Source organism: Panthera pardus, unplaced genomic scaffold, assembly GCF_024362965.1.
Source record: "Panthera pardus isolate Hobbes unplaced genomic scaffold, ASM2436296v1 HiC_scaffold_10, whole genome shotgun sequence".
In the NCBI taxonomy this organism is placed as follows: Eukaryota; Metazoa; Chordata; class Mammalia; order Carnivora; family Felidae; genus Panthera; species Panthera pardus.
This window is the reverse complement of record NW_026526655.1, coordinates 3,068,472-3,081,688: the sequence shown is the minus strand read 5'-3', so window position 1 is coordinate 3,081,688 and position 13,217 is coordinate 3,068,472. Positions and strand designations below refer to the sequence as shown.

The 13,217-nt window shown below is 55.1% G+C and overlaps 1 protein-coding gene across 4 annotated transcripts in view; it reads left to right on the top strand.

Annotated features, from left to right (window-relative positions):
* UBE2F (ubiquitin conjugating enzyme E2 F (putative)) overlaps window positions 1-7,152 on the top strand; it is a 53,537-nt gene extending 46,385 nt beyond the window's left edge. For 3 of the 4 annotated variants that reach the window (XM_019445388.2, XM_019445387.2, XM_019445386.2), the window contains 3 exons: window positions 349-381; window positions 2,911-2,973; window positions 6,403-7,152. In XM_019445388.2, coding sequence (XP_019300933.1) covers window positions 349-381; window positions 2,911-2,973; window positions 6,403-6,453 — 147 coding nt within the window. In that variant the 3' untranslated portion in view covers window positions 6,454-7,152. The remainder of the gene's footprint in view (window positions 1-348; window positions 382-2,910; window positions 2,974-6,402) is intronic. The other variant, XR_002078888.2, reaches the window with a different exon arrangement.
* Window positions 7,153-13,217: the final 6,065 nt, after the last annotated feature.

The following is a 13,217-nucleotide window of genomic DNA, read 5'->3' as shown; positions in this document are numbered from 1 at the left end:
GATGACTCTCCAGAAGCCTGGACTACATGAGAGGGTGGCGAGGACGAGGTGGTGTCGGTGGGTTTCTCCTGAGCAGATGCCCCTGTCTTGGGCTGGGCCTCACCCGAGGGCACTTCACATGGTCCTTGATTCTGTGCTTCCTGCCCATACTGCTCACCTCCACATTCCCAGAGCCAGTTGTCACACTGAAGAGAAGTTGTTTTTTTTTTTAAGTTTCCGTCTTGGGAAAAACAGAGCACGTGGAGGATAAATTCTGACATGGTGCAATCCCGATCTCTTTGTCGCGCGTTTGAAAGACTTAGTGCACGAGAGCCTGAAATTTGTTTTCTTCTTTCTTTCTCGTTCCAGGATGTTGTTTGGGGATTAAACTCTTTGTTTACTGTAAGTACATTGACCAGAATCCCGAGTTTTTCTTGATTACTCTGCCTCCTGGTTTTAAACATCCCGTTAAGGATCACACAGAGGGATTGAAAACACAGTGCCCTGAGCAACATGCTGACCCCCTCGTTTCTGTCATATTCTTACTAGTTAGAGGAACTGAGGGGGCTTTGGGGTAGCACATGGGGAAGGGGGCCCTGGGAGCCCTGCTGGAGTGGCTGTCTCGGCCCTCTGGGGCCGGGGCGGGGGCTGGTGCCATTCTGCTTCGTGTGGGCGGCCGTTCCTACGGGGGCACCTGGCCCGGCCCCACTTCATGTGTGTCCTCACCGGCAGCCCTCTTCCCTCCCACGTGTCCTGGTTTGGGTGAAGGCGTATGTGGTCACACGACTTCTAGACTTTTCACAAACCTAGATCCGTAGAGTTGTTGTCTCCTCAGTGACCAGCTGCCCAAGTTTACTATCCTCAGAAAACAGCATGTCACAGGCAGGGGCTGGAGGGCAGGCAGGGGGCATGGGGAGAAGCTAAAAGCTCGTATTTGAACTTTTTATATAATATTCTTTTGACTTTTCACATTTTGGTCATAAAAGAGCTTTCTCTAAAAGAAATAAGCTTCAGGGGCGCTTGGGCGGCTCAGTCGGTTGAGCGTCCGACTTCGGCTCAAGTCATGGTCTCACGGTTCCTGGGTTCAAGCCCCGTGTTGGGCTCTGTGCTGGCAGCTCAGAACCTGGAACCTGCTTCGGATTCTGTGTCTCCCTCTCTCTGCCCCTCCCCTGCTTGGGCTCTGTCTCTCGCTCTCAAAGGTAAACATTAAAAAGAATTTTTTTAAAGAGATAAGCTTCAGAGATCTGTCTCTGCGGAGGGGGATAAAAGCTGTGATACTTTTAAACTCAACGTCCATGAAAATGAGCCCATCCTGGTCAGCGCACAGAACGGCGGGGTGTTGGAGGGGCAGCTTCCTGGCGCCACGGCAGGAGTGTGACGCAGCATCCGGGATCACGGTGCTCTGCTCTTACCTTCAGCAAGAATAAAAAGCCGCGGAGCCTCGAAATTAGGCCCTCAAGCTCCCGCCTCCCTTTGCCTTCTCCTGTGATGTCCCGGGTAACCACCTGCGGCACCAGCCACAAACCCCGCAGCTTCTGGCTTCGGCCCCCCCTTAACCTAACCCTGAGAAGGCAGCGCTCAGGGGCACCGAGCCTCTGTCATTTGCTTGTGATTGTGGTTTGGCTTTTCCATTGCCGTGTACGGTTTACTTCTGAGCCGTGACGGCTGCGGCATGAGGGAAAATCCACCCAGCTGGTCGTGCTGCTGCTGCTTTGATTTAGCTCTTAATCTAGTGCAGCCCCCCATCTCCAGTGCTCCAGGCCTCCCCGATTCTGAGGAGCCAACCAGAATTGCTGATGAAGCCCGATGGTTATTCCAGCCAATGTACTCGTTTTAGGTCAGATACGTGGTAAGGAAGACAGAGAATTTTGTGTGTCTCGTGGTCTTTATATGCATCAGGTATCCCGTGTGTGTGCTTTGTATTTTTGCCAGTGTCTGGGACTTAGAGTTGATCTATTACAGAGCATAGAGGCCTCTGTGATTTCCTTGCAATATTTGTGACATATTGGTCATACCTTGTTATTTATTCCTAAGTCAGAAATACAGTCCCCAAACTTAACGTTTCTCCTGAAGAGAAGTACAGGCGTCTTTGCAGTGGCCACGATGGCTCTGGAAAGGAGGGACTTCTCCGAAGGACAAATGTCACTACCTTGGTTTTTAAGAAGAGGTATCGGGCCATATAGAGATAAGGCACGGCCTCTGATTTGAAATCTTTGAGGAGAGAGGAGTAGCTATTCCAGAGTTTTCTTTTTTAAGATTTTATTTTTTTTAAGTAACGTCTCCGCCCAAGGGAGAGCCCTGGGGCTCTATCTCACAACCCCAAGATCAAGAGTCACGTGCTCCACTGACGGAGCCCCCCCAGAAGCCCCCCAGGATTTTCTGAGGCAGAAAGGTCTGCGGGGATGGGCCTCCTGGCACTGTGGCGCTCACTTGGGCTCCACACGCCATTCCTGCTGGGTACGAGTGCCGTGCTGTGAAGGAGGGTTAATGGATAAAGAGAAGATCCAGTTAAGGTCAGCCTGGAAGGAAGCCACAGACCTGCAGCGGCAGAGATGTTCATCACAAAGTAAAGCAAGAAATGAGTTTTTGAAGACAAGGGTGGGATTTTTATTCGGAAATGCTAACGAGAGTGGCTCTTTATCAAAAGTAGCATTAGAACTTAATGCGGTCACCATCCTCCATTTTCACCAAACTTTGGACAGTTGTATGTAAACATCCCCAGTCCTTCAGTCAGCCGTTCGCCCACATTTTGAAGAAGACACCCACACGTTCGGCACGCTTCCGTCCCGAGAGCCGTGAGCCGTGATGGAGTTTCTCTAGCTTGTCCCGTGGCTGATTAGCTTCCCGTCTCCTGGTTCGTAAAGTGAACACATGTGACAGCGGAAGAACGGGTTCTTGCCATGGTTTACTTTGAGTTTTTCTCTCTTTAAGGATCTTTTGAATTTTGATGATCCGCTGAATATTGAGGCTGCAGAACATCACCTGCGGGACAAGGTAAGCTCGCGGCAGCGCCCTGGGTTGGTGGCTTTCTGTCTCTTGAGCAGATAAACACGAGGCTGAGAATGTAGGTCTGGCCTGCAATTTAAAGCCATCGATAAGCAATTGGTGAGTAATGTCTGACCCAAGGTCAGACAGAAGGGTTTTTATTAGATGTGGTTTCCTAGAATTCAGTCCGCGGGATTTAAAGCCAGTAACTGTCAGTTTTCCTGACGAACCGTGTGGGGCCCAGCGACCACCATCGCCCTGCCCGTCCTCCCGTTGCACTTAGGCTCATACGCTCGCTTTGCGGTTTGGTTTTGCTCCAGCATAATTGGATCCCGTTTATTACTCTTAATCTTCAATTCCTTTTTTTTTTTTTTTTTAACTTTTTTCCTCCAAGTCTGTGAATAAACCATCACTCACTCATTTTAGGAACTAATGGTCCATAAAATGGCTCTACTGTACTTTTTTCAACCATTTCATTGTGGGCACTCAGGTTTTTCCCATGTTTTTTCCCCCCAACTATGACGGTAATGCAATAAATATCCCTTGTACGCACATCCTTAAAAGTACAGGAACAGAGTGTAGGAGCAGGAGTCAGGGTGACGGCCCTGTGACTGAGACGGGGCTGAGAGAGACTGATCCGCTTTAGTTGGGGCCAAGCCAACCAGCCAGTAAGGCCTAAGCAGACGCAGCTGCAGGGCTAACTTGGTTCAGTCGTGGAGCCTCGAGTTGCATTTTCTGAACCAGATTCCTCCCTGGTGAGCCCTCCGCACCCCAGAAGTTAGCCACCCAGCGCTGTTCCCAACACCCAGCCTGAACATGTGAGGTTCTAAATGCTGCGCTTAAGAGCGGGTGCTTCTGTGTACGTGAGGCCTGCTGCGTGTGTGTGCCAGAGTGTGTGCTGTTACCTACAACCTCGGGCAGAGGGGCGAAGAGAGGTGCTGCCTCAGCAGGGCCCCAAAGGGGGGCAGGAGTGCCCGCGAGAGCCGCGCCTCCCAGCACGGATGTGACACAGGCTCACGAGACCATGTGACAGGCACAGCAGGGGCCAGTGAGGCGTGCAGTGGGACCGCGGGGTCAGTGGGAGCTTCCGATCAGGCAGAGGAGGCTGGGAGCAGCAGGGGCCTTCAGGAGGAGCCGGGGTGCGCGGGCCCCGGGCAGGGGTGCCCCCCGGCTGCTCTCACAGCTTGTGCTGCTTGGCAAAGCCTTGGTTTGTCCGCTGCACCGACGAGCCCTTGCGGGTGTGCTCAGGGCCCCATTCACATTGTCACTCCACTTGTCGCTGTCCCTGACAAGGGCTTCCCCACTCAACACTGTGTCTTATAGAAACCTAGTCAGGGGGAGAAAGGGCTGATAATGGGAATACTTCCAGGGCCACGTGGAGAAAGCCCTGTTACCCGTGGCCTATCCGTTTATTTCTCTTGGAAGGTTGCTTTCCATTCTTTGGATGAAATAAGGGGAAAACTTGCGTTTATAAGCTCTCAGCCCCAGTGAGCTGGACCTAAAGTCCTCCAACAGTGATGCCTCCACATGAATTCTAGGAAGTGCCCCAGCCCCACCCATGTCCTTATGCCGAGTCATGATGACAGTGACTGAACTTTTCTCGTTACTTTATTTCGTGGCCATTGTTCCTCTAAAGTTTGGTGGTGGCCACTTCAGTGCCAGGTGAGGGGCTAATAACACTCAAGGATCTGTTGATGCACAATCACTGTCCCCAGGGAGTGCACATGCTAGTGAGCAGAGGGGGTGGGCGTTGGTGGGGCAGGAGGCGGTGATGGGTTCCCTGTCGTATGTGGGGTGCTCAGAGAAAGCCTTTCTGATAAGATGAGTAGAGATCTGGTGTGAACCAAATGGATATCAGGGAAGAGCATTCTGGAGTGTTGACAGCAGCGCAAAGGCCCTGAGGCGGGAGTGTGCTGGGGTGTTCGGAGAAGACTTAGAGCAGAGTTGCGGGACAGCCGTGACATAGAGAGCAGCAGCAATCTTGGGTGGCCTTTCCGGACTCTGTCCCACACACTTCTCAAAGACCGTTCACTCCCCTGTTAATCTCCACGAGGGAGGGACTCTTGTTATCCCTGATTTGCTGCTGGGGAAGTAGAGCCACCAAGGAGGTAAGAGACTTGCCGGGAAGGTGCAGAGCCCAGGATGTGAACCCAGGCACGTGGGCCTTGCTCGGTGGGCCCTCAGGCAGGGGCGGAGGTGGGATGCACGAGGGCCTCCTGGAGGCCGTGGGCTCCAGCTTCGTCCTGGGTGAGGGGAGAGCACAGGGGGTAAGAGAGCAGAGGCAGTTTTGGTCTCGAGGGCTGGACGGGGTGGGGGTGCCCGTGGGGTCCTCACATCCTGCGAGCTTTGGTTGCGGCCCCTTAGGCGCTGACGGTACTGCTGGCCTCTGGGTGCTGTGGGAGTGGCCAAGTCGGGGCCGCCGGGAGGGCCGCCAGAGCTCCCCACTTGCATCACCAAACCATTTCCAGACCCTTAAACCGGGAACCCGCCGACCTCGAAAGGGTCACTACGTGAGTGGAGTGTGGGCAGAGGAGGAGCTGCTCGGGCCGGGACTGGCCACCGGAGGGTGCGGTCCTCGCAGGGCCCCCCAGGGGCCCTGCTGTGCTCCAGACGCGCGGCGGGAAGGCACTGCTGCAGGGCGGCCCCTTGCTGTGTTGTAGGAGTTAAGAGGGGTGAGGTCTGCCTGTCCGATCACAGCGTCCCCACGCTGAACACGTGTGTTGTGAGGTGGGCGCGTAGCCCCAGGGCCTCTCGCCCGGTCCCGCAGGGCCCGGGACCTCGGGCGCTAAGCTTAGAGCAGGCCTGAGGGACACACCTGGGGTGCTTCGTGCCCGTGCCGGCCTGGAGGTGCTGAGGGCCACGCCGCCTCTCTTCAGCGGATGTGTCGGGCTCTGCCCGGCGCCAGGGAGGGGCCCCTGCCGCAGGCCCACCCCTTGGCACAGCCGTCCCTCGGATGGCGGGCCACACTCGTGCCGTGAGAAGTGGGTACGTTTCCAGTAGGCAGCAAGGTCTGCGGGGGTCGTCCTAGGAATTCCGATCTGGACGTGGGTCTTCGGAGAGCAGCAGCTGTGACTCACCCCCAGTTGTGGTCAAGAGCCCTGTCCTGACCTCCGTTGTCCCCTTGAGCACACCGTGGGCCACAGTCTCCCCATCTGCAAAACCAAGGGTCTTAGGCTCCCTTCCGCTCGGAGACTCTGTGTTTGCGTCCCGCCCACGGCGGACACTGGAGCAGCAGGGAAGTGGCTCTCGGCTCCTCGGGCCTCTGGTTGTCCTGCGGCCGTGGCAGCTGGGGGCCGGTGGGGCCAAGTCCTGCCGGCGCTCTCCAGAGCACGCAGCGGCTCCTTGGCTCGGGTGGGTCCCACGCGTTCCGGAAGTGGTGCTTCCCTCGCTAACTCGCTCCCTCTTGTTCCTTCTCCCCCGATCCCTCTCGCTCCACAGGAGGACTTCCGGAATAAAGTGGAAGATTACATTAAGCGTTATGCCAGATGATAGGAGGAGGAGACGGTGGGGCTGCGGACTGTGTGTTGTAGGCTTGTCCCCAACCGCAACCAAAAGGGAGCCTCCTCCCCAGCCCTCGCGCTCCCTCAGACCCCCGGGTCGTCCGCATCCTGTGACCACGCTGTCCCGAGGAAGAGCCTCTGCACGACCGCCCATTGTAGATGGAGAGTCCCACATAAATACAGCAGGAACATGTGTCTGGGGTCCGAAAGAGTTGTCTGCTTACCTTAACATGTTTACTTTTTGGAAACTGTACTGTATAGGCTGTTGATGAGATTCCTGAGCAGTTGTCATGAACTCAGAGTTGAGGCTAGCGCTTGCTTTGTCCCCTTTTCCCCAAGCCCTTCCCCCCCGCACACGTGATGCTGGTGATGTGCTCAGTGTAGCTCGCAGGTGGGCCGTAAGAAGCCCGCTACACACTGTGATTGGATGCAGATTCTCTCAGCTCCTTCCTGCCGACGTTGGTCCTGCCTACCTGTCATGAAGCTTCCCAGAATGCATAGTCATTCACTGTAGATCTCTTACTGAAATGCGTATTTTATTTAATGTAAGTATATTTTGGAACAGATTTGTAATTTGTACAATTTAATGCTTTAATTATTTTTTTCTATCTTCATTTAGTTTGTATTTTCATTGTATAGAGCAGACAGGAAGATGCTGGGGAGAAATACAAAGAAAATATGAAAGACACATTATTCCTTCTGTCCAAATGAAACAAGAATTTGGCTTCTAAAAAATCAACTCTTTGGGGTCCAGTTGGGGCGAGGAAGTTTTTGGAACCTTCTGAAGCTAGATCTGGGTGGTTTAAAACAAAAGGCAGGGAGCCCTTTCCCACCTGCTGCCCAGAGGAAACCGGCCAGAGCCCAGATCAGGCAGGGGCTTGGTGTCTCCACAGTGGCCTTGTGGTTGCGAGCCAGTAAGCAGTGCCAGGGGGCCTCGGGTCCTGAGGGAATCAGCCACCCATGTCTCCTGCCCCTGAGACCGTGCCTGTGGCCTTCTGAGCTTGCTGTGTTTCCGGGCCATCTGCAGGGAGCCTCCTAGGGCCTTGCAGGGCTGGGAATCAGCAGCAGCATCCAGCCAGACTCAGGCCGGTGCACTTCAGAGGAAGAAAACTAAGGAGGCAGGTGGCTTTACTCCAGCAGTTAGATATCTGTCTGACCCAGTGAAATCAAATGCAAAATAAATAATTGTAGGGTTTTCACCTGCTGCCTGCCTGGCATAGTCAAGTTTAACAGCCTCCTCTGACCTCTGGATCCCCCCCTCTCTGCCATCTCCCCAGCTTGGTGTGTTTTTCCTCGTTTATAATGCACTGATTATGAGATCAGTGTGTCCTAGAGATGGGCAAGGAGGGAATGTGGGCCATGCTTCCTTCCCATTTGTAATCAGGAATTGTGCCCGTTGGACTGAGGGGGCCCTGACCGATCAGCCACACCTCTGGTGCACAGCGCAGGAAGAGCGGGGCTGGATCGAGGGCATGGTGGCAGCTGGGAGGCTTGGGGCCTGTGAGGAGGACAACAGTAACCCTGCATCCTGGAGCCTGGAAGAGGCACTGAAGCTTACACACTAATTGGAGCAGGACACAGGGCAGATCAGCAGCTGGCCTGCCCACACTGTGGCCTGAGTTCTGCCCCTGTGATCCAGGCCATGCGGTTCTGTGCCTGGGCAACCCCAGGCTTGAGTCGTCCTATCTCACGGCTGTCCGAGCAGCTCCCAGGCTGCACAGCTGGTGGTGCAGATGGGGGTGGAAGAAATGACTCCAGAGTCCATGGTTGAATGGAAATCTGCACGTTGTAGTAAACGAGTACCTTCTGGACGAGACTGGAAGGTACGGCTGCTAATTCTGACCTCAAAATATTTGCGCAATAGAGAAATACTTTGCTTATCAGAGATCAATTAATTCCTCAGAAATGACCTTTCCCCGTGACAAGATCATCCTTTTCTGTCCGGTGCAAATCCGAGGCCTTGCCTTCCCCCATCTTGGTAAGGAACACAGCCAGCCTGGCCCAGCCCATCGTGGTGGGGAAACAGTACTGTGCTGGGCACGTGGCCAGTGGGGCCCGGGGCATCTTTGGGCGGCTGCAGCACCCTGAGTTGCAGGCCTTTTGGTTTCTTGGGAGTCTCCTCCCCCCTCGGGCCGAAGTAACATTTCTGACTCCAGTCCATGGGCTCCACCAGGCGGATGATAATTGGTTTCCGATCTGCCAGGGGAGGGTTTCCAGTCCTGGAGCCAGATGGCATGGAGCAGGCCCTGGGAACAGGAAGAACCGGGCTTCTCTGATGTCCACTGGGGTCCCCCTGGCTCTGAGGCGTAGCGTTTGGATGTCAGCAACACGTTTCCCAAGCACACTCGGCAGGAAACAGTTCCAGGGTAGACCAGTCGGAAGGCGAAGCTCACGTGTCTCGCCTCAAACACAGACTCCCTCTGAAGTCTTGGTAAGGAGCCAGGGCGAGTGCGTGAGTCTGGTGTTACGTACTGATCCTTTGCTGTGTTACTTCCGTCCTCTGTATCTGGCTGCTTATAGAGTGCTGACCAGGGAGCGGCGTCTTGGGTTATGGTTAACAAGACACCCTGCTTTATCTACTGTCCTCCATAAGCACCAAAAGCCTTACAGGGCTGTTTATGGTTTCTACCGACTACAGATTAAGCCGGGTTGTGCACCTGCTAGAGAAGTCTGCGGTGCGGAAATTACACGTGAAAGCTTTGTGAGGGCTGGTTCGGACTATTTGCAGTAGCTAAAATAGTCCGAATGCGTAGTCTTTAAAAGGAACATGTACCTTAGTGTTTGCTAGTTTAACTGTTTCAAGATGTCCAGGCAGATTTTCCTCTGCCCTCAGTCCCCTGGCCCCCACACTTCTGTGAAACGCCCCCATGGGTGCAGAAGGCAACAGCCGCTGTCCCCGTGATTTGGCCAGAGCCGGTCCAGTCCCAGCAGAGTCTCAGGCCACCTGGTGGCTGAGCCCGTGTGCAATCCTCTTACAGTAGCAGGAGCAGACATTGGGCCGGGCTCTGGAGCGCCGCACAAAAATCCCAGAGCGCAAACTCCAACCCCAGGTGGTGGTGCTCCCAGAGGATGTGCCCCACTGCCTCCTGGGATTGCTGTAACCGCCCCCCCCCCCCCCACCACCGCTGTGAAGACAATCACAAATTCCTATTATGTCAGACTTCTTCCCGACGGGATGATCAAAATCAACCAGAATAGTTATTAATGTAAAATTCCAACCAGACGTCACAGGGAGCCACCAATCGCAGTGTTTAACGAGGCTCTTCTCAGCTCGTGCCGGCCAACCCGGGATCGTTTGCACTTTCGTTCACTTAAAAATATGTTTTACCTTGGAAAGTCAGGTTTGCTACAAGTTTGTTATTCATCAAAGTGTCTAATAAAATGCTAATGTATAGATAGTCTTAGCAAAATAACGTATTTTAACTTTGCCAAAGAACTTGGGAAATGAGAGCATCTGTCGCTCCCTTCTTTCCTCCTGAAGTCCCGCCTCAAACAAGTCAACAGCTTGGAGGGGCTAATTCGGAAGGGTCCGTGTTGCCCACTGAAGTCCCCACTCATGGCCTGGGTTTCCATGGGTTACCAGGATCGATGGAGTGAAAGAACTGTGGTTTGAAAAAAGTTCTTCAAAAAGCCCAGTGATGAAGGCATTTGGGGACCTGGCCTTGTCAAGAATGTCTATTCATGTTAAGCTGTATAAAGAACTGAATTACACTCTTAAAAAAAAATCATCTTAGGGCTCATTCATTTCCATTGCCCAGTTCACTGAGCCAGAGTTCTTTGATAAATTCACTTTTCAGTTCATGTCAGGGCCAGCTGGAAGAAACCATGCTTGCCCAAGAGTTCCTGGTGCTGGAGGAGAGACGGGACAGCGCCCCAGCCCCGCAGAATGGGGTGAATACTTGTCAGGGGCCAGGCGCCAGGAAGGACCGGCCGTGGGTGGCGCGGCACCTCGTGCAGTCTCCCTGGTGAGCCTTCCCACCCAGCGGCGCTCTCCCTGCTCCGATGCCCGTGTGCAGCCTGCTCCGTCTCTGGCCTCGTACAACTGACTCCTCTGTGTTGCAGTTTTTCCTGTTGGGTTTTTATCACCTCGGTGTCAGACCTCATTGACCCACCTGGTGCTCGCCAGCCGTGGATCTTATCAGATGTCTCTTTAAAAATGCATTCCGGCCTCAACGGCCGTGTTCACCTGTGTCCTGCCCTCCCACCCCCACTCCCAACCAGGGTGAGGCCGAGGGGCCCTAAGGTGGGTGCAGCACCGGGCATAGAGAGCCGTGTTGTCTGTTCAGCCTCAAATGAGTCTGAGAGGACCTGACTCCCTGGGGTGGTTCTCGATGGGAGCGGGGGAAGGGGGGAGTCCAGTGGGCACGGATCCCACTGTGGTTGCTGTGCACCTCACCAGACCAGCCCGTGGTGTGTGACAAGGGCCACAGTTGATGCAGGAAGACCTGGCTGACAGCCCGGTGAGACCAGGACAAACCGGTGGGACGGCCTCCCCACATTCCCCCCAGCTTGCTGCGGGGGGGGGGGGGCACCTCTAATCTTCCCACCCCTCCAGAAGAAGCCCCCCTGCACCTAGCACATGAGCCCATTGTGACTGGCCCCCTGTCCACTGTGCCAGCCACTGCCCTGAAGACCCTGCCTGACCTCAAAGTGGGTCATGACCCTCAGGCCTTGTGACAAGGTCCACCTCCCTCTTGGGGCTCCTTCCGCGGTTGAGTTCACAGGGTGCCACTGCTGTGAGGCCTACCTGACAGGCAGGTGGACAGCTCCTGGGATAGCCTCACCTCGCCCAGGCTTCCAGGAGCACAGGGGGTGTGGTCTACAACTGGCTCCATATGTATTCCTGCCGTCCGGAGTCAGGCAGCGCACGGAGCACGGGGCCTTGGCTTGGCCATCCCGTGAAAACGGAATCGCTTGTTACAATAGGGTTACTAGGTGCTGAGTAAATCTAGCAGGACCTTCAGAGTCCAAGCACAGCAGATGCAGAATGCCTGCTCAAGACAGCCCCCTCACTGGAAGCCCGGCGTGCTGCCTGGAGGCAGTGGCTGATGCCTCACAGGTGAGCGACCCACCCTTCTCTGAGAGCTGGCCGGTGCCGAGTCTGAACAGTCTGCTTTGCTGGAGCGGGTAGGACTGGAGAAAATACCGCAGAGTAGAAATAATACTGAGCAGATTCGGGCTGAACGGGACACTTTGAGTGTAGGATTAAAAGGAACTTTTTCAGGGGAGAAAACCACATGTTTAGGGAAATGCAGTGAATTGCACTTTTGACTCGGAATCAAAGTCCCAAGGGGACAACAGGCTGAAATGAAAAGGCAACGGGATGGAGCTGTAACTGGCAAGACCTCCGCGGCAGGACAGGGCAGGGTCGATGCTGGGAAAACTGACCAATCGTCTGGAGACAAATTTGGTCAGTTCTAGAGTGCAGAAGGGAACAACCATCATGGGGAAGATAACGGAAAGGACAGAGGGCGCTTGCACTAGTCCAAGATGGGGTAACCGTCTTATTTGAACAAGCAAAATCCTGACAGTGTAGACAGAATTACGGTTTTCAGCCCTCGGCCAGCAGGCGGAGCAGGGCGGTGCTCCCTGAGTGAGACCTGCCCGGCCTCAGCCCGGGCAAGGGGAGACGCAGGTGGAATCCAGCAGGCACTGACCTTGAGACGGGACTAAGGATGTGGGGAGGCCACCGGAGCTAGAGTTCCCAGGGGAGAGGGCAGCACAGAGCGAGCTCTGGAGACCTGCAGCCAGGCCCTCAGACTCGCACACGCACCTGAGGAAACTACCCGAGAGTCGGGAGGAGCACCACCCGAAAGGAGAAGAGAAAATGACCCCGGGAGCTCGGACAAGAATAGTCCACGTTCCCTCGAGCCAGAGTGGATGTGTGATCACCTGTGATCACCGTGCACTGCGGAGGGCACCGGCTCCGTGACAGGAAAACCGACACTAAAGGCTGCACGTGCTCCCGGCCAGATATCTCCAGAGCAAGCCTTAAAGGGATCGAGTCGTTTCAAAGGAACCGTGTCCCAGAACAAAGACAAATAGGAAGTTTTAAATCCAGAGCCTGCCACCAGCAGCCCGGCCCAGGAGCCTCTGTCTCAGTAAGCCCGACACTACCGGCCCCCGTCCAGAGGCACCAGGGAGGCCAGGCGGTACCTGCTTTTAAAAGGAATCCTGCGACGCGCACCGGCCCCAGAAGCCCCCAGCCCCCGGGGGCCCGCGGCTGTCCAGAGCCCACTGGGGGCCCTCCACCACGACGGCCCAGCCACGCGAGCCTCTTCACCCCTGCAGACCCGAGCTCCCCTTCCCCCAGTGAGAGAGCGCGGTCTGCCCAGCCTGGGCAAGTGCCCTCTCCGCAGACGGCACCAGCGGGAGCCCCGGCAGCACCAAGCCCGCCCCATAACCGCACGGGCTCTCCTGCTCCCGGGTGCCCCTCTACCCGCGTCAGATGCTGGGTCTCCCTCCTTTTCTGCCCCTCCCCCGCCCATGCTCCGCGTGGCTCTCTCTCTCTCAAAAATAAACAAGATTTTGGGGCGCCTGGGTGGCTCAGTCGCTTAAGCGTCCGACTTCGGCTCAGGTCACGATCTCGTGGTCTGTGAGTTCGAGCCCCGCGTCAGGCTCTGTGCTGACAGCTCGGAGCCTGGAGCCTGTTTCAGATTCTGTCTCTCCCTCTCTCTGACCCTCCCCCGCTCATGCTCTGTCTCTCTCTGTCTCAAAAATAAACGTTAAAAAAAAAATTAATAAATAAAAAAT